The sequence below is a fragment of the Lampetra fluviatilis genome, chromosome 53 (assembly GCF_964198595.1).
Source record: "Lampetra fluviatilis chromosome 53, kcLamFluv1.1, whole genome shotgun sequence".
NCBI classification, from domain to species: domain Eukaryota; kingdom Metazoa; phylum Chordata; class Hyperoartia; order Petromyzontiformes; family Petromyzontidae; genus Lampetra; species Lampetra fluviatilis.
Window position 1 is genome coordinate 5,344,376 of NC_136327.1, and position 21,279 is coordinate 5,365,654.

Genomic DNA, 21,279 nt, shown 5'->3' on the forward strand with positions numbered 1-21,279 from the left:
TCCTGTTGTCGTTGTCGTGTATGTACATTTAACTTCTTTCGCACCGTACGTAGCCAACCGTGCTAATCAGAGGGTGTCCCCTTTTATTTCACCAGGAGATGGAAATAAACCACACTCCATACCTGTACTGTAGTGTGCACGATACAGACAGACCAATGCCAATCCACAGTCGTCGCCACCACCACCGCCAAAAAATCCTTGTCCCAAAACAGCACCGATGTTATTTTCCACATGTCGTGAGTGCCACCAACTCGTTACTAGTTCTCAGAGGGTGAGGGGGGGAATACAACTTTTGCCGATAAGACATCATCAGTGTGAGGGCCGCCACACATTTCAAACTTGTGGTTTGACAGCAGCACAATCATGGGGGGGGGTGTTTTCACGTTAGGGGGGCACCCAGTGGCCCGCGGGCCTTGCAATGAAGAACACTGGTTTATGGTTTATCAAAAGCATCGGCAATTATTTGGCCCTTCACGAATGAAGAAACGTTTCACCAAATGTATAGAAGAACCCCCCCCCCCCCACAAGGCGAGCCTGCCAAGACGGCTCACGATGGTGACCTTGGCCCAGTTGGCCGCTTTGCAGCTGATGACGCATTTGTGTGAAATGTGCAAAATAAATGTTGGGCGCTAGAGGGAACGTCTGCACTGGCGTTTTGTTTGTTAGAGCAAGACGCAGTCGGGTTTTTCCACGTTGCACTTAGGGATCCAGCTACATCGTTTGGGCGACCAATATCTGAACTGGCCCTGACTGGGCAGCCACTGAAAAAACAACACCTACATTGTGCAACTGGGGGGGGGGGGGGGGCTCACCTGAAATATACTGGCTGACTCACTTCACCAACCTGCAGTAGACAGCGTGGTCAAGTATGGTTAGAACACCACCCCCCACGTAGTACTATGTTGAACTTCTTTCGCACCGTACTTTGCCAACCGTGTTCATCGTTGCGTGGGGTGGCGTTCATACAGCCGGCAGTGGATTTACAAGTGTTTTACAGTAAAATATCACAAGAGGACACGGTCACCATTGTTCACAATGACATAACGTCAACAGAAAATGACTTTTACCCACATGGGGATGCATAACATCCTATTAGCACGGTTGGCTTACGTACGGTGCGAAAGACGTTCAACGGGGATAGAAGATCTCTTTGCAATCAAATACACACACGTATGTACATTTCCTCAAACGCTGATTACCTATATAAGTTAACATAATTGTAATGTTGAAGAAAATGTTCAAACGCTGCGGCCGCTCGCTCCTTGTTTACAAAAGCATCTCGGCACAGTCTTCACCCACTCCCAACCAGATGTATGTGGGTCAGAGTTGAAGTTAATCTCACAGGCATCTCCAGCACTTCCCACGTTTACTGGGCAAACAACGCAACCCAGCCCCGTTTATGAATGATCCAGCACTCACAGATCCACTGCAATCAATATCTCACCGGCGTCCAATCGCCTCCTTGTCACTATTATATCGCTGCTACAGAGGTTTACTGTTCCCATGAACTTCACTCACTGATTCGTCCGACCATGTCGAGGTCTTTGTTGTTGTAACGTTCTGACCCGCCCCTACTGGACATCGGTGAAAAGGAGCTTTATAGCTCATCGGATTCATCTCCATATATATAAAAGGCAAAGTTGTGAATGTGTGTCTGTTCAAAATGTTTAGCGTACTTCCCGACATGCAACAAACTTGAAATTTGCCATGTGGGTACTTTCCAGACTGTACACCATGCAAACATAAAAATACACTTTTGTATATTTTTTGGGGGGGGGGGGCTCAATAATGCATTTAATTTTTTGCACAGCAAGTGAGCTGTGACGTCAAATCTGTCACGTGACCCGCGCACGTGGAAGCGTAACGCATTGTAGTGTAGTGGTCAGCGCGCTGCGCTACGAACCCGGCGACCTGAGTTCGATTCCCGCTCACGGCCAACACCGGTGACGATTATTTTTGCCGGTCCTGGGCCTCCTCTAGGTTGACTCGGCATCAAACGAGTCACCGCTGTGGTGTGTGAACATCGCCACTGGGGAGACAAATGCGGCGGGCGTGGTGAATCCAAGTCCCGGGCGAAGCCGGGGAGTACAGCTAGTCCAGTATAAATATTCTGATTCTCACTTGGTCTATCATTAGTTCAACCACCACACTGCAGGTCACCACACTTCTCGTTTTCCTTCTTCGCTCGCACTGCTCGTCTTTGGAATCCCTCCACCCATCCATCGTCTGATCTATTCTACCTTGGTGCCATTTGTTACTGACGTGTTTGACCTTTGGGCATGTGCTCAGTCAGCAACCGTATACAAACCAAACAAATCAAGAAGTCAGTTTAGCGGCCACGCTTTTGTGTAACCATAACACACACTAATAATTAGCGTCTTTGTGTAGAATATAGCAAAATAAATAAGCGGACGGCATAGACCTTCCCATTTCACTCTCCACATAAAAACATTGAATTCTGGGATTTTATTCAGCAGCATTAGCTGTGTGGGTTGTGTAAAACAATGCAGTACTGTCTTTATGTCCTATATGTAGACATATGGAAAGGCGCATTGTCCCATTGTTTTTTCTGAGTGATAACCAAAGCCGTAGTTTCACTTCTATATTTGGGGGGGGGAGGGGGGCAGAGGTTCGCTTTGTCGCTCACATTACGAATAGCGGGTGCATATAATTAATTAATGTATTTATTCTTGATTTTAGATTGTTCAAAATAAATTCATAAAGGTCTCCAGTTAGGGGGCATTGCCCCCCGCCCACACCAATATCCGCCCACGGCGATAACTCGCAAGTCCGCACGTTCTTTTGGACGTGATCCTCCGTCTAGGCAGGTAGGCAGGCGGATGGATGGCCCGCCAGCCAGCCAAACTTTTTTAAATATAGCAATACTGCACCTCCGATTAACACGGTTGTCTATGTACGGTGCGAAAATAAGTTCAACATACCATGGGTGAAAAAACCCCGATTTTTCCAGCGGCAGGCATCGGGTTTTTTCTTTAATACAATTAAACCCGATTTCGGGGAATTAAAACCTGGTTTAATGAATACGAAGCTCTGATCCAAGGCTTAGGCTGCTTCCTCGTCGGTGCTGCTATCGTACTCGGTGCCGTCGGGCACGGGGTAGTCGTAGAATGCGGCGGGCAGGTTGGTCGTGATGAACACGAGGAGCTTCTCCTCCACAATCGTGGGCACTGCCAGTGGGTTCCTTAGCTTGGAATGGACGAAGCCCATCGTTGAGAAGTTGGCGAAGTGCGGTTCTGCAATTAGAACCAATTAAACCGGATTTCTCCCAATCTCAGATGATCGGGTGTAATAAAAAAAGACAATTAAACCCGATTGTAAAAAACCCGACTGTGCCACCCTTGCAACATACTGCCCATAGAATGCTGTCAAGTGTGCCGGTTACAAAATAAGCCATCTAGTGTTGAAAATTGGAAACACATTCAGTTGCTAATCACATCTATCCCTCTATTTCTATTTAAGGGACAAAACGGGAGGATTGCCCCACGAATCTGGCTGTCGCCTAATGCTAGTTGTAATTACTGACGAAACGTCGTACTAAGATTGTAAATGTTGTTGCTTGGCTCTCCAATACACCGATGTGCTGTACTCGTAACGAATTGGCATGTTCTGTTTACGTGACAAACCTTACTAATTGTCTGTGTCGGGTGGTGGCGGGTATAATGGCACATTTACGCGATCTAACCCAAAAAAAAACTGTATTATGGATGACATTGATCGCGAAAGCCGACTTTGTGTTAAACTGACATCCAGTTAATTATAGATGTGAAGCTTTCGTGACTGCAAGGATTTTTTCGGTAAAGTCACGTAGGTAAAAAATAAATAAGTCATAAAAAAAATCATGATTAAAATTATAGAAATAAAATAATAAATCACGACGTTTCGGAGGCAACACATGCTTCCTTCATCAGGTGTAAAAAGGCACAACAAAATAACTAGTCACAGCAAAATAACTGTAGTCACTACAGTTATTTTGCTGTGCCTTTTTACACCTGATGAAGGAAGCTTGTGTTGCCTCCGAAACGTCGTGATTTATTATTTTATTTCTATTATTATTTCTATTATTGTTACTATTTATTTTTACTGACGTGACTTTACGGAAAAAACCTAAGAGTATGACATCCAGTTACTGTCCACTGCCAGATGGTGGCGGCATAGGATAGGACCTTTTGTCGTCATTCGTATGGCTCGGTGGACTGTTGACTTTTCCCATGAAGGGCACACGGGAGTGTTAAAGTCACACCTCTGGGAGAGTCACGTGTGGCGTTCCATCTGCCTTTCGACGTGTTATTATAAACGGACGCATTTAGTTTTTTTAAATTGCTTCCAAGATGAAAAACAGTTGGTCAGCACTATCCAGAAGTATATGGTTGCATGTATTGTGGAATGTCTCAAAACGATCGTGTGGGATAAGATGAAATATATATCGCTTTCTGATTTTGAAAGTGATTTTTAAATATCCGTTTCCAAATGCATGAGAGCTTATTGCTGCGATAGGATCGTCACGTTTGCTTTTGCAGCGCGTGTTTAATCGCTATGACCTCAGCCATTACTAGCAGATAACCTTTGCAGGAAACATGACCCCACTTTCTCACATTCTGTAATTACTAAATTTTAACGGCTTTTTTAAATGATTGTTAAGGGGAGTTTCATTGCAAGAATTTTTCGGCGAATAAGTGAATATTTGCCGAAAATATATCTCAAAATGAAACCAGCAATCCCAATACAAAAGCCACAAACAAATGGTTGGACGTGTAATGGAATTTCCATGGCACTATTTCATTTTTTAATTATAAATCACGCTTTTTTTTACATGCTACACCAATTTCAATGAAGAACAGTGTTTCCGAATAGCTTGGTCAACCAAGGAAAATAGATTTTTATGTCTCCAAGTCTTGACGCTGCAGCTTTCCTGGGAAAATCAAGAATTATTATTCATCTGCCATTTGGCTGCCGAGAGACATCGTTAACACGGGATATATGCACGAGGGACATTTTTTTCAAACTGTTAGGCAATATTTATAATTTCATGGCATTGCAATTATATTCCAGTTTTTTGCCCCCTGCACGTTAGCAACAAATCACGTGATATATTTCTTTCAAGCTTAATGATTCATGGTTGCACAATGTTCTTTATAATGTACTGTACATAATTGCATTTCCCATGATCGAATACCAACCCCCCCTCACAGCCAAGTGCGAGTGGGTGTTGCAGCAGTAGAGAGTATTGCCCTCTACGCGAGTGGGTGTTGCAGCATCGCGAGATATTCACGCACGAGAATGCTGTTATTACATAAAAAATCTAATCGCATTGTAAAAGCTTGCGTACACGTGTTTGCACACAGCTACCCACTAATGCAGTTTAGTGTCGCGTGAGATTGAATTTCACCATAATTACTGTCGATGTACCCACACTTTACCCCACCGCACGTGACCAACTGATGGGCAAACTGCGACATACCCATTTATTATACTACTTGGTCGACAAAGATGTGGAGGGAGGGGGGGTGGTGGATTTGAGAAACTTAACCCAGTTTCATTTGCCGCGCCGGGATATGGAGTGGAAGTGGTAACCTCTGGATTGAAAGTCAAGTGTGCGCTGCTATTACACCACGGCTACTCATCATTTTCAGTCTTCGGTACTGTACCACGTTATTAAAACGTGTAAAAGATTTGCTCCCCTCGCGATTTGATGGATTGGCACGAATTGGGGTCACAATTCAAAAATAGATTTTTTTTTTTAAACCAGCATTTCTGGTGGCTGTAGGGGCCACAAACTGATGAGAGTAGAGTATAGCACACGCTGTAGTATCACCAGCCATGCTCAATTCACTGCTGGTTGAGAAGCTCCCCCAGGCAGGCGTCATTGCTCAGGGTACCCACGATGTTAACAATCTATCGAGCATCTGCGCTCGAACCGATGTCAACGCAATCATCTCTGCAGTCGACTACTGCCACTTTGGCGAGTTCTTGTCTCTGAAAGGTGATCCTCAACCACTGTCCATCAACGGAAGTTCAAGACGTCGTGTTGACTGTTAAGAAAAGTGGGCTTGGAGGGAACACATCGCTGGGATACAACAAATATGAATTGAAAAGAAGTTTCACACGCATGAGTCGATGTTACTCATCGATGAATCATAATCATGGCCATGTTGTTGTAATCATGATTGCGCTGATAGTCCACGCGTAAATGAGTACGCGAGTGCGAAAGTCAAAGAGAACATGATTTTATTTCACTTTAACCCGTGCCCCCCCCCCCTTCCCCACACACTGCACTTTTACCCCACGGCATGGTAGACAAAGCTTATTGTTGAACAGTTACCAGACATCTAACGGACAGAGGCCTTTTTGACCATAAATAAATAACGTATGTACAGATATGGCTAGGCTTTCAACAACACAACACCTCTGTAGTCTTTTTCAAAAGTCCAAATCTTTTTAATATCCTTTTGTAGTCGATAGCTTCACACAGCAATTTTTTTAAACGTTCAGAATAAATGGTGATGCTTCACCCATTAATAATACCACAAGTTCAATATTAACATCAACACATCAGAAAGAACATCAGATCACTACTTGTTCACAACAAAACACCCACAATATAATCTTATGTACAAGGTCGCGTGAAAAAAAACACCCATCAAACATTGCCATCATTTTTGTCAATATATTACACGTTTTTTTGAACGCACGATATAAATAAATCAAATAAACAAAAAAACTACAATTTTGTAAATCGTATTATTTTTCTTCCTAAACATGTTCACGCCAAAAAACAACATTCACAAGAGAGACGCACGGACGCTGCAGTAAATCGCGAGAATTGCCAAGGTGAGTGGTACGGGGCCCGTGACGGCGCGGGGCCTTCCCGGAGCGGCGTTCCCCAGCGTGGGATCGCTCGTGCCTCGGTAAATATGGATGCGGTCCTTGTCGGGCGAGAGAGTCTTGACATCTTCGAAGGCGCTGTACGCCGCCTGCGTGAAGTTCAAATCGCCCGTCGTCAGCAGGTCGAAGACGCACGAGTGGAAGTACAGGTCTTCCACGTGCAGCCGCTCCTTGCATTTCGCGCGCGCAAAGTCTGCCGTGAAGCCCGCCGGTTCGAAACTTCCTCCTCCGCCGCCGCCAGCCCGCGACCTTTGCGCGCGTTGCTCGGCTCGCGAGAGCAGCTCGCGGTAGTCGTTCTCGCGAATCCGCTCCGACGTGGGGCAGCCGTTGAGGCACAGCTGCAGGCCGCCGCCGTTCGCGTCGCCGATACCAGACGCCGTCACGGCCGCTGGGGCGCGCACGGCGAAGGTGAGGTAGCGGCCGATCTGCCGCACGACGAGCGTGGTGGCGATGAAGCGAGCCTGGATCTCCACGTGGCGGCCGGGCACCAGCTCGGAGATGCGCAGGCTGCCCGTGGTGTCACGCGGCCCGCCGTTCTTGGAGCCGTCGACGAACGCCGGCGGCAGACTGTCAGTCTCAGCCTGGTACATCTTGACGTCCGTGCACTCCGCGTACTCCTTGAAGATGATGGTCAGCTGCGAGCGCGACGGGGGGGATATGTTGGCAGGGAGAAAGAATTAAACTAAATTATGCTTTCCATAGCAATGGCCGTTGATGTGAAAAAGTCAAGTAACAATAATTTGCAGTCCTTTGTCATCTGCTGATAGATGCAGGCCTCCCCACGCCATGTGAAATACTCAGAAAACCCAACGAATAAGGTTACAATGCTCATTAGGTACGCACAGACAGGGACATGAACCCCACTTGCTGTACTGCCACTTTACAGCTAGGGAGTTTAGAAAGTCTCATGAATTACAAGGTGGCGTATCAAACAGTGCCCCCAGAGAACTTGTCCGCAGCTGCGCACTACGGACAATTAGCGACGACGTGACAACCAACAAACCATCCCCACCACCGCTGCCCACCTCCCCCACTCAACCGCACGCACCTTGTTGGTGGCGGTGGCACTGGAGCCTGGCACCACGGGGATGTTGGTGACCTGCACGGACAGGTAAGGGTTGTCGACGAGGGGCCAAGCGCCCTCCACTTTGCACGTCTGGAAGTCGTCCATGAAGGTGCGGAGGTGTGGGTCCCCGAAGAGGCCGCAGTGGCGGTACACGATGTCGCGCTCGCCCTCCGGCGGCGAGTAGCTGCACACGCCTGGATCGGCGCGGCCCCAGTCGGCCGCCACGCGATTACTACGCATGGTGGCAGGAGCGGGGGAAGAGAAACCATCATCAGCACCGGCGTGGGCGCAGTCGCTACCGACGCAACTGTTGGTGCCAACATTGCCCCGATCGTTACCGCTACAATTAGTAAAGCCAACGTGAGCTCGATCGCTAGCACCACCACAACCACAGTGGTCAGCGCGAAGGCGTTATCATTACGGCCACAACCTGTCGGCACCAGAGAAGGCCGGAAATACTGCTGACGCAATTTGTGGGCATCATCATTACCACAGCCAGCATCGGCACTCAGAATGGGCGTACTCACAAGTTACACTGTCGTCGTCACCACCACGCACCGTCCATGTGATCATAGCGACTCGAAAATCTCTTAGGATACGAACATTACTAGCAGAGCTGTCGCCACTTTGCCTAGGCATCATTTCATTGTACAGTCGTCATTGACTGGTACTGATGATGAGCTATGTATGACCTAATACCTTTTCAACTACCTGAGAAATAACTAGCTAAAAATGGCACTGTAATAATCTAATGGTGCTTTAGAAATTTCGAATTTCTCTTCCCTTTCCTCTAATTTTGTTGAGACGAGAGTTGTGAAAAGTTGAGCAAAAATGAAGAAAAAAATCCAGTATCATGATCCGCACTTCTATCCGAATGGTCACACACATGCACCTACATTGGCTGACGAGGCCAAAAGTGACCAGGCGGTCAGCGGTGGAGAAGGGTGGGGGGGTCGGGAGTGGTGGGGTTTGGGGGGTATGGGGGGGTTGGAGGGGGGTGAGTTGGGGTTGAGCAAGGCCACTCACCGGCCGTGCGGCGGCGTGGGTGCCGTGGGGCCGTCGCGCGAGCAATTGTGCTGCGCCATGAGGTCGTCGATGCCGTGCCGGGCTGAGTGGTAGGCCAGGTCGCCGCGGCAGGCACGCGCCGTGGCGTGTGTGCAGTGGGCGTACGCGCGCAGCGCCGCGCACTGCTCCCATGCCGTGTGGGCGGCCGTCGAAGATGCCACGAAGTCGGAGTTGCAGCGCAGGATGCGGCACTCGGCCGGCCCGGACGCCACTGCGGGAGAAAGAAAGAAAACAGACCCCGGGGGGGAAGGCAGCAACGCGTTTGCGTTTAGTTGGTTTACCATTGTGCATGCATGCGCTCCCTTTATTCTGACCGTTCCTATTGGTGACCCTGTTCTGACGAGACACTGTCAGCAGACTGGTATGTCGGGCACATTAGATGGATTTATGTCTTTCATTGGGGTAGGCCATCGTACATTAAACACCGCGCTAAAAACCCAGCCACGGCCAATATCACTGGCAAATATCGGAACAAATCCTGACCCTCCCGGAGGTCAACTCAACATGGTGTGCTGTGTAAGCATCAGCACTGGGGAGTTCAAAGTCAGCCGGGTTGTGGTGCTGGCCACACCACCCTCTCATGAGCTGTGCTGGCCCTTATTATTATTATGTACTCACAGCCTGTTCAAGGCTGCAATGAGGGGGGGGATCTTTGTCATTGTTGGTGGTTAGGCTCACCGGTGGCAAGCGGCGATGTCACGGCGAGCAGGCAGGCAAGCAGCAGGCCACGGCGCGTCGCCATCCCGCCAGACACTCCCGGAGTTGTCGGTTGTAGCCCCTTCCGTCCGAGCCGCTTCTCCCCCCCTCTATGACCGTGCTTTGGTCCCGGCCTCCCCCTGTGAACACAGCACGCGCAAAGAGAGTCTGGCGTTAACTCAAACGCATGAACATGCGACGAATAAATAAAATCACACGAGCACCTATTGTCGGTAATTCGATTTAAGATATTGCACTGCTGCAATGCGTTTGTCATTTGACTACTATGATGATCAGTACAGGTTGGCGGTCGTTCAGGATATCGCTCGCCGCTGATTTCAGCCGTGGCCATGAACCGTACTCGCGCCACCTCACCCAGCTTGCGCGGGAGATCTCCAAAATAAATAATCAAGCTTACAAACCCACGAGCTAAACTGGAGTTAATAAAATAATAATATTTAAAAATACGTTTTTAAAAACACGCTTTAATGAAATGTACCGTACGAGTAATGGCAGAACTCCAGGAAGTGGCCCCGAGGCTTGCCATAATATAAGGGGCCGTGGTGATTTACAGCCAACGTCAGTTGAGCGTGGACAATTAGACCCAAGGCAAAACATAACATATAAAAAATATGGTTAAAATGTTTATTTTTAATGATAGAATATAGTATTGTCATCAGTATGACATAAGTATACCAAGTTTGCAGTCGATATCATATTGGGAAGTGGGTTAAAATTGAGTTACAAGATTTGAGGATACGACAACAACGACAACAACAGACAGAGTGAGTTAAATAAAAGCATGTAAAAACACTGATCCTGGGCTCTGGTAAGCAGGCAGGAAAACCACAAGCCGAGTGGCGAAAGGGTTAATTGCCACCTTTAAATAGTGCCAGCGAGCCTGTAAACAGGCCGTCGATGCGTAAATAGGGAGAATTTTAGCAGAAGGTGGGCACTGGGAGGAGGCCAATTATTGGATATGTGCAGTTATGGATTTAACTTGACTCGCACACTTCCATCAAGGTAGCCAAAAAAGTCAGCAGTCCCCGCAGCTGTGTGCCCACAGTTATAATTTACGGCCATTATGCACGCTCGGATGGAATTTCATTCCAATTAATTGTATCATCTAATAATTAATATTTTCAATGGCTGTGCATAAATTAACATTTCATTATTTTAACCTTTCCGCGGCATAAATAGACAATCTCTGCGAGACGTAATTATTTTTTGAGATTAAAGCTTCTTCACGCTCTGCAGCTTCAATTCGGACACGCCACTCCCACGTCCGACTCGTACTATAACCCCACGCGTGCGATCCTGCGTCACACTTTAAAGTACGTGGAGGAGGCATGAGCTGTGTTTATGTATGTACAACTTCTTCCGCACCGTACGTTGGCCAACCGTGTTAGTTCAGAGGAGCTGATTTTACCCCCGGCTAATAACGTCTCTTTTTATATTTTACCTTTTCAACAATCTGCATGTAAAAAAGGCAAATATTTGTAAAACAAAAATAAAGATGAGCTGGATTGCATTCATCTAGTTATTCCTAAATACAGTTACTGATGAAAGTGCTTCATTTTTGTTATACGATGGGTGCATTAAGATAAAAGTCAGTGGTTTCCTGCTCAATTGAACATGGGGAATCACTCATCTCCCGTTTACAGCCCTGAGCAAGTGCTGAAAATTCCATCGGACAATCACGACCGACTTCGTTTAAAAAAACCCGCTGCAGTTGCACAGCCGTACACTCAACTACCACAAAGGCGGATCGGGTGGGGGGGGGGGCGCGGGGACAAGGAGGGCACAATGAAAATCTGGATAAGGCCGTGGACACGGTGCCCCCTGCAGAGAGAAAATTGGGGTTAGGAGAGATATCCTGGCGTGCGCGCCATGCGCTTAATCACTGCCGGCCTGTCCCTCGCACCTGTACACTGGGATTAGGGCCCCTGCAAGTGCCCCTCTCTGGTGTCTTCCCCCCCCCCCCCCCCCAAGTTGAATTCATCAGACTTAATTAGTACCCAAATCCATTTCCATCCCATCAAAAGAGACCCCCGGGGGAATAGAGGAGCCACCCCTGTTAAGTCCTCTGCTAAATGCTACACTTTGCCCATGCGGGTTTCTTGATATTCTCTTTCCGCTCAGGTTCCATGTGGAAAAAGAAGAAAAATTACTGCGGTTAATCACCTATATGTACAAATTAGGCGTGTAGTTATGCCACCACCTCAGCCCCTCCGCCCCCCAGCCAAATTGCCCAAAGGTTATTTGATGAATTTTCACGATTGACAACCGCGTTCGACTCAAGAATCTGTTCTTTTCATCTAGATTTTCCAGTCTCATCCATATTATCTCTTGATTTAAAAACTGAGCCTTTCTGTTCTAATACAAATGATGCTGCCGAAGAGGTTGGAGGTCACAAGAATGATAGAGGTCGGTTTAATCCTGGAAAATAGGCACGACGCACTCATCGATGTCGCTTGACATGAACATGTAAAATGATACAAAATCCTGCGTGTTAAACATACAAATCAACTGTCCTTGTGTACAGTCAATTGTTCAATGAGGAGAATAACTCCATGCAATGATATTTCACATTATGGATTTAAACTGCCGATGCTGCGGATTTATTTGTATTATGATTATTGTTTTGGACAAAGGTGGTCAGTTTTAAGCTGCTTCTACACAACCAGCCTCCTCTTGGCCGGCCAAGGATAATTGCTCCAGGGCGCACCATTCATGACAAAATTAATGGAGCACGTTTTGTTATTCCCCCCCTCCCCCCTTTTATACCATGGCTATGACCTACGGCAAAGAAATTATTCAGCGCATTAAGAGCGTTAAAATTACTATTCAGGTCAAAATTGGTCATTTTGACAAAGGTGGTTGCGGGATGGGACAAAGGGGATTTCATGCTTAGAATTACATTGAGAGACAGAAAGAGGACCGGGTGTATGTATTATTTGAGAACCGGTTAAGTACTTGAGTACTGAACGCTGGCTGTGAAGGAAAGTTAAGCGGGGCTTGGGACAGGACGCGCCGCCAGAAGGCTTGGACAGGACGTGTGGCGAAGAAGGCGACGATGGCCGGTGGTCGAGACTCAGGACTGAGTGGCAGCCCAAGGAGAGGAAGGCACCCGAGAGGACGCTGACCGTGGGGTGTTACGGTGGCGAGATAACTACCTCGCCTGGTATAGAGGAGATCGTGGGTTTGATCCTGACCCTGACGCCCGTTGTATATTTGGTGACGTAGATTTTTTTTCCGGGTCCTCCCTCTACATTTAGAATGAACATGCGTTTAGATTATTTAGCTTTTTAATGAATTTCCAGATAAGCCACTTCATTGAGCTATCGTTTGTAGCCAAGTCACTTCTGAAAAGGAGATTTCGAGCTCAGTGGACTGATTAAAACAAATTTTCATAGTTTGGTTAAGATGGAGGTGATGGAGACTGGCTCGTGTGAAGCTGTTCAGTGGATTATTAAATAGTTGGGCCGTGAGAGATGGCAGGCAGCTTGGGGAGACCCTCGGCAGCGGATTGATCGTGGCTGACGACGATCATGCCGACGGTGAGGCGGAGGGCCAGTGTGTCTCTTTTGGGGTGCGTGTCAGAAACGTTAACACCCTCTCCACACACGCCAGTTTCACGTCCAATCTGCGTGCGGCTCACGCCCTTCCTAGCGCCACACTCGCTCAACATCGTCAAGGGCAGGGCGAGGTCACAGATTTGGGGTTCGAACTCACGCTGCTCGGGCCTGGAGGCGACGGACATTTTGGAACCCAGGCAGTCACAGCCGCCACTGCCACACACACACCACTCTCGCCGTCCCCAACCCTGCCACGGATAATTCATCATTTCAATGAATTTTTGTAAAAGCGTTCAGACGCCTTGCCAACTATCCTATTAGATGATGGTAATCAGCTGAAAGCAAAACAGATTATTATTCCAAATGCGCACCGTAATGCCATTAATTACGCCATCGCTTTTCACCATCCCCGGCCGCAAAGCCCTTGCAGATTAATTCGGCTAACGAATGCAAATGAGGCGAGGGTCTGCAAAAAAACGAAAACAAATAATAAACTTGCGTGCCCGCCGCGAGTCTCCGCTGAGCTTTAGCCCAAGCCCGAGGATGAGACACTCATCCCGCATGCGCGCATCTCACGCATCGCCGGTGCCGATCGCCCAGGTCCATTAACCCACCCTATTTTGGCTGCCGTCCCCACTAAAAGAAGGGAAGATATCACAATCCCTAAGTGGGCTAAACTTTGTTTTCTGCAGCAGAATCTCAATACAAGCAACACACCCCTCCCCCCCCCCCCCCTTTGGGAGCAGGTGCAAGTGTGGTTATAATCAGAAGTTACCCTTTGCTCTGAACCCACCAGTGTACCGTTAGCTTATGTTGCTTACCAAGTGTGTTTATGTAAGGTGTGCTTATATCCAGCGTCCACTGTATTCGGCGAGGATGTGATATTGGCAAAGCAGAATGGGCGACAGTGGAAGGGTTGAAGCATGAGGTGAGAGCACAGAAGCATGCGCTAAGAAGATGTGGGGGGGGGGGGCGGGTAAAGTACAACAATTCCCACAACACAAACAGCCTACAGAACCTGTGATTTGCAAGGCTGGGGGGGGGGGGGGTCACCCACCACCGAAACGCAAATCCAGGCAAGGCCCTGCTTGGATTGGGAGATCCGGATGAGAGCGGGCGCACTCCCAGGGTGGGTTGGTCATCGGCTCGCGGAACATAAAATAAAAATCTGGGCAACGTTTTCAAGGATCGGAGTACTTTGGGGAAGGGCACTGAACTCACGCAGGATAGCAAAATAAAACGTGAAAAAGACGACAGAGAACGATGTGCGAGTAACCGCGCACAAATTCGATGGCCGAGATCTGCTGAGAAAATCATGGCGGCCGATTGGCAAGCGAAGGACGGCCGACTCGGTTGGCCAACATCGAGTGGTATCTTCCAGTGATAAATGACGATGACAACGACGGTGGTGAGGATGATGATGATGGCGATGTTGACGATGATGACGATATATGCACTTATTTGTTTCCGCGGCAGATCGGTTAACGTGCGCAGCTGCATTGCCGGTGATCCCCGGGGGAGAGTGATCAATTAGGCAGCGTCTCCAGATTAATTTACTAAAGCTGTCAAACGCCATCGCAAACCAGCTAGCGTGTGCAGGGAGGGAGGGGAGGGGGAGGCTGGAGGGGGAGGCTGGGCGGGGGTGGAGGAGAGTGGAGGAGGGAGGTGTCGTTGGCGTGGCGGTTAAGTCTTCAGGTGCCGAGGATGAGAGTGGAGAAGCAGCGCTGCTAAATACCACCGCATGAATTATTCAGGCTGCCCTTTCCTTTAACGGTGACAAAGCGCTGATGAATTTAACCCATGCCAGTGTATCACGCCTGATCCCCCATGACCTCTCATCCACCCCTTTGTGCCGACCTCCGCTCCCTTTCCTGCCCCACCACTCAACCCACCCTTTCTTCCCCAGAGGAACGATGAACGGTCAGTGACACATGCAAAAGACAAGATCCGCCGTATAGACTGTTGGGACAAGTGCTGTTAACGAGCACCTAATGAAGGACGGCACAGCACCCGAGGTGGTGGAGTGGCCAGCACCATGCCCGACCACGTCTGTCTCCCTGTTGGCGATGTTACACACTGCACCAGGTACTCATTTTAGGACGAGTCGACCTAGGGGAGGCCCAGAACCAGTTGAGATAATCTCCACTGGTATTGGCCGTGAGCAGGAATCCAACTCGAGTAACCGGGTTCGTAGTGCAGCGCACAAACTGTTGCACTACCGCTCCCCGCAAACACAATCCTGCTGCTTTAGCACCGAGTTACAAAGCGCAGTGTATGCACTCAAACGTGCCAATCTCATTTACGAATCTCAAGAGCCGGACGGTTGCACTCCGATGTAAGCTGAACAGGCATGGGGACTCGGACACCGCGGGGAAATTGCACACGGACAGAAACAAAGCAGCAGCACCCGTGGACAAAAGCAGTCGACAAGACTGCGGGAACGAAGAATGTAGCAGTCGACAAGACTGCGGGAACGAAGAATACAAAGATGAAGAGGCCTTCTCTGGCCACCCTTCTCTGTTTACTAAAGCACAAGTGGGTCGTCTTTGTTAAACAATTACCCAGGTGAAGGACACGGGGATGGGTCAGGCTAAATTTGAGCTCAAGTGGATCTTTGCGCGGGACACCGATGCCGCGTTGCTGCTGTTTAAACAAAAAGGAGAAGCCACTTAAAATGCCACGCAAAAGAAAGCCAGCACCTGAGTTTAATTATATCGTTTTCATCATCATCACAGTTGCCATAGACAGCCATGATCAATCAACTATTGGATGAAAGCCTACCCCGCGCGATGTCAGCAATGGGGGTTATTTTGATCGCATTTCGCAATGCTGATCAACGCAGACTGGCCTGGCCCGGAGCTGGTTCAGATAACACTCGCCACCGACGCTAGCCATGCGCCTGGCAATCAAACCGCACGTCGCCAAGTCCACAGTGGACGAAAACCTCTACGCCACCACTAAAACGGTACGGTGCGCCGGCAATTATTTTTTGCCGAGATGCTTACTATTGCATGCACGGCCACGCACGCTCGGTAAATTGTATTTGGTGCTGCCTGAATGGGAACAAAATCAAATACGACCTCGCGAGGTCACCATGTGGATGCAAAGACACAGCAGATTTAGACATGCAATCTCTGTAGGAGTGAAATGTTTGTAGTCTGCCACTGCCAGCCCTGTCCGTGAAATGAATGCAGGATTGAACACAGCAATTAACCTCGTAGTTAAGTGACTCATTGGCTAACGAATGCGTTCATGAAACGGGAGAAAAACACGTCAACAAGGTTACCGTTCGACAGCAGTAGGGCAAGTAGGTTGCTGGCCTATCTGTACTAATGTTTAACACCATTAGTCCTGAGTATACATTTGTTTCGTCCGATTACAGACAATAATAAAAATGCCTTTTATTTATCCAAAAAAACCTAAATAATAAATTTGAGGCAGGTCCTGCATTGCGATGTTTGGCCAATTCCATTTTGAAGGAGTTTTTTTCACACGAGAGTGAACTGGAGTACTAGGAGAAATCCAATGTCCACTTACACAGATGGGTTGACAAAGCCACTTCATATACTGCCACCTCATGGCCACTTTGTAAACTGGCAGGTTTGGGAGTTTCATAATGTATAGTCGCAAGTGTTGGCCAAAACACCGTCTAGGAGGCGCTCACGAGAACTCTGTAACTCCCTCGAGTGAAGGCTCTTCTGCCAACACTGCCGTGAGTGGGCAATTGCAGGGTTGCACCTTTACCTTTCTACACCCGAGCAACCATCCAACCGGTGCGCGTCGAGAGCACTTCAATCAGAGTTAAACGAAGCCGCCGGCGCCAAAAATTTCTCGGCAAGATTAAAACGCCATCACGGCGATCGGCGATTCCGCGCACGTGCGTGGTTTCTCGTTCAATTCCGCAGCGGGAAGAGGGGGTTAAAGGCGGCAGCGCTGGGCCGGCTGGCCCTCCTCATCACTCTCGCCGTCGCCGGGACAGAAAAGGTCCACCCATTTACCAGGGCGACGGGCGAGCGAGCAGCCTAACCGCTCTGCATGCGCGCTCAATTTCCACCGAAAGCAGCCTCCGTCCGCTCGCCGAGCCACGCGGGCCGTTACTCACCATCACCGTCCCCCACCCCCCCCCCCCCCACAGGAGCCGTCACACGCCACGCAGCTCGCGCCCGCGGCCAAGGCCGCCTCGCTAAAGAGCGCCGCTATTGATGACCATCCGGTGTAACTTCTCCCCCTGCCGCCACCACCGAACAGCCCGCTTGAGTGAAGGGGTCTCCTCGTGGCAAATGAGCTCTGCGCGGCTCAAAGGGGCCCACCCGGTGTGGAAAGCAGGAAGTGGGAAATCTACGGCTTCCCCTGACTTCATTTCACACCGTCCGTGGTCACACGAGGCCGCCCCGTTTGAAATAGCCCACAAAGAATATGTATCCATCAATGCGCGGATCTTAGCCGTTTGTCTACTCCCTAACCGTGAGTCACCATGGACGTGTTGGTGAGAAGGGGGGGGGGACTGGGTTAGGCCAGGGGGCACGGAACCTTCAGCCGTGTGCTAGATACGACCCGGAGATTTCATTGCAAATGGTCTGCGGCTACACGAGGCCTACCAATTCTAACGGCTGGCGAACAATATTTTGTCACTGCAAGCCAAGCATCTAAAAGCTGCAATTTTTTAATATTGGATCAGGTTCATGAGAATTATCGTGGGCCCCACCGCTACACAGAGTCGTATGGACAGACGAGACAGAGGAAATGCATGACCACTTTCAAGGGCGCATTGAAAAAGGTAGAAAAAGTCACCTTCAAGCATTAGTGTGCAAGGTTAGGAAACGCTTATGGAATACGCATTCCACGTGCGTTCGCCCGTAGGTGTACCATGATGGGGTGCAGGGAACTAGCAGCCCCTTTGCATTATTCACTGGCAGGGAATGACCCAAGACCATTTATGTCACCCTGCCCAGTGACACCAAACTCACACGAAGGCCTGGAGCGCTGATCTTCACAGGCCCAGCGAGCCAATCACAGGCCCAACAAGCAGCAGGGGTGACCGGAGGGTCGACAGCCATTGGTTGATTTGATTCTCAAGGGGAAGAAGTTTATCGATTGAGTTATGATGGGGGTCAGAGCACAGGACTTACCCATGGGGTGAGGTGTTGCATGAAGGAGACCCTCAGACTTGGGTTTGCATTAAGTAGGAGAAATAATTAAGCTTATAAAAATCTAAAAGTGTTCATAAGTTGAGAACAGATTTCCCTCCTGTTTTCAGGTTCAGTTTGTGTGATTTCACGATATATATACGGATAACCAAATTCTACAAAAAATCTGTAAGATACGGTTTGAATTCACTATGTATGTCACTATGTGGTCGGACATGGGACAAAACAGTGTATGCTATTCCTTGTGCGGTTTCGCTTTGTGCGCCCTGTGTTTGGAACGTAACATTTTAACAGCATATCCCTGCGCTTAACGGTCCAGTGTTTATCTTGACTATCTAAATAGCTGCTTCACAAATGCATTTGTTGGACAAGAAGTAAAGGGCGTACTCGTTTTTGTTCTGTTCATGAGTAAAGAGGCCCTATAGATATTACAAATGGCATTCAACTGCATCAAGGGTCACTTTACGTGTTCCAAAAAGAAAAAATGTATTGAAAACTGAGTAACGGTGGCTGCTGCTGAGAGAACTTCGCCAAATTTGAACTCGGTACATCGACATCTGGCGCAGCTTTTTCGCTGGACCTGGGGAATGAGTGGGACTTCAAAACTCATCAGTGGTGAAATTTGCTTCGGTGGGGGATTGGTTGGTGGGGCGGGGGGGTTCAGAGAGGGTGATGTTCATTTTAGGCCACTCAGCCGGCACCTCTCAAATCCTGGGTTCAAGTCCCATGGGGCGGGAGGGGAGGGGGGAGGAGAGTGAAAAATGGAAGCTGTCTCCTCCTTAGCCTTGCAGGGGGGGGGGGACAAAGAAAGGAGAATTCTCAAGGCCTTCTTGGCCCAGTCACCGATGGCCACACGAGCAAAACACTTCTGAAAATAGCAACGTACATTTGGCGGGGGGCGAGTCATGGGCGAGAGAGGTCAAGCCATCGGAATCTGCAAATCCGTTTCATCGCTGGCCCCGGAGAGAGAGGCTTAGGAGGAGTTAGGGAGGTCTCGGAGCAGGGAGACACACGGCCTGTTCCGATCTAAAAACAGGAAATGAGTCGCGTAGCGTAAGCGTAATGTCAGAAATGTGACAACACCTCAAATATATTTGGGTGAACTGAAAAAAAATCACAAAAAGATGAAATGAAGATGGGTAGGACTCAGATGTCAAGAGCGCTGCACAGGCACCGCTGAGATCCTGGGTTTGATTCTGCGTTTCGGCCACTGCCTGTGATTGAACCCGCAAGTTGGTCATCATTTTACTACACCAGAATACACCGTATAAAAATGCATCCTTCACTTTATTTGGTTATATTTCTGTTCTAAGAATTAAAATAAATTCCCATAGCAGAACATGTGGGTGAGTGCACCCCCTAGTATGTGGATTCAAAGGCTTGAAGTTCCTCAGGTAGTTCGGTAATAGTCACTTCCGTGGGCCGTTTTGTAACTCAGTCTCTGCGAGAATTTCAAATGGCTTCTCCATATCGCGTCACGACACCGACAGCACGATTTTGAAACAAACTTGGGAGAGAAAAAAACCCCCCACTAAATTATTTAAAACCAAAAGTGAAATAACACGGATATCAATCGCACTTCGCTCAAGCTCCTCATGTGACCACTTGTTGCCACCACCGCTGAGAAGCCGAACAACCATTTCACGTTGCAAGGCTGGTTTCGGGTTGGGGGGGGGGGGTGGCCGACACTTGGCAGCGCTGTGCCAGAGAAACACTGGAAGCGAATGCTACGGGATCAATACGCGATTTACAGTCGTGATCGACCCGGTCCCGCCGTCGATAGGGAGGGGGAGGGGAAAGGAAAAATAAATAAATCGCTCCTCGCAAGCGCGGCCTTAATTACGGAACCGTTTAACTCCGAATCGTACGGGTGCCACGTCACGCCGGTAAGTAAAAAAAAAGGGGGGGGGCAGCAAAGTTAACACATCCAGCACTTTACGCTATCTTCCGCTAGGCCTGCTATCGTTTTAGCAAAACAGGTTAGTGTTTATTTTTTTTTTTAACGGGCGCGTCCGATCGCCTGAAGCAATTGCGTAAAAAACGGGTAGAGGAGCGGCCCTGAAACCGCTCGCTCACGCCACTGCTGGCGGACGGGGACCTCCAATCGGCGGAGCTCTCCAGTGCATCTCTAGAAGATAATGAAGCTACCCCCTCCACGCTGGCCAGACATTTTGGAAGAGGTGGGAGTACCCACACTTTACCCCACCACACGCGAACAACAACCTGATAAGACTAGCCGCAGTAGTGGTGAACTTAATTATACTGCTGATGGACAGTGTGGAGGGGGGGGTATGAAACCTGCCCATTTACTTTAAACAACGTGCTGCGCCAGGGGGTCAAGTCGAACCGGAGACCTCGCGATGTCGGGGTCCAGGGGCGCTATCTGTTCCACCGGGGTGAAAGTCCCCCCGGCTGCTTGCGTGCATTATCTCTTGGACGTACAATTAGGCGATACTTTTTATATAGTTTGTTTTATGAGCCAATCAGTTTCTTTAAAAACCCAAATATGAAAACCTGCATTACGAACATTTTTATACACTCCCCCTCCCTCCCCCCCCAGACACTTTAATGGGCCTATTAAACAGATGATTCATGTGTATTTCGGCACCCGGCTGGGATTTTGCATACCTTTCTTGATTTCCACGAAATGTGTGACTGGCGGTACCTTTTTTTCTCTCTCTCTCTCTCTCCAGATTAGCTCTAAAAAAAAAAAATTTGGGCCGGAGCGGAGAGCAGAATAATTGATTCAACACGCATTCTTCAGCGCTGGCGTGGGATGCCACTTGTCACGACGAGATTTATGAGCGCTCGAGTAAACACAGGG

General features: G+C 48.8%; 1 protein-coding gene across 4 annotated transcripts in view; it reads right to left on the reverse strand.

The window, feature by feature from the left end:
• Positions 1-6,264: 6,264 nt before the first annotated feature.
• Positions 6,265-21,279, reverse strand: part of RGMA (repulsive guidance molecule BMP co-receptor a) — a 103,240-nt gene continuing 88,225 nt past the window's right edge. For all 4 annotated transcript variants that reach the window (XM_078879281.1, XM_078879280.1, XM_078879279.1 and 1 more), the window contains 4 exons: positions 9,713-9,870; positions 8,996-9,245; positions 7,952-8,201; positions 6,265-7,538 (listed from right to left, as the gene is read on the reverse strand). In XM_078879281.1, coding sequence (XP_078735407.1) covers positions 6,801-7,538; positions 7,952-8,201; positions 8,996-9,245; positions 9,713-9,776 — 1,302 coding nt within the window. In that variant the 5' untranslated portion in view covers positions 9,777-9,870 and the 3' untranslated portion in view covers positions 6,265-6,800. The remainder of the gene's footprint in view (positions 7,539-7,951; positions 8,202-8,995; positions 9,246-9,712; positions 9,871-21,279) is intronic.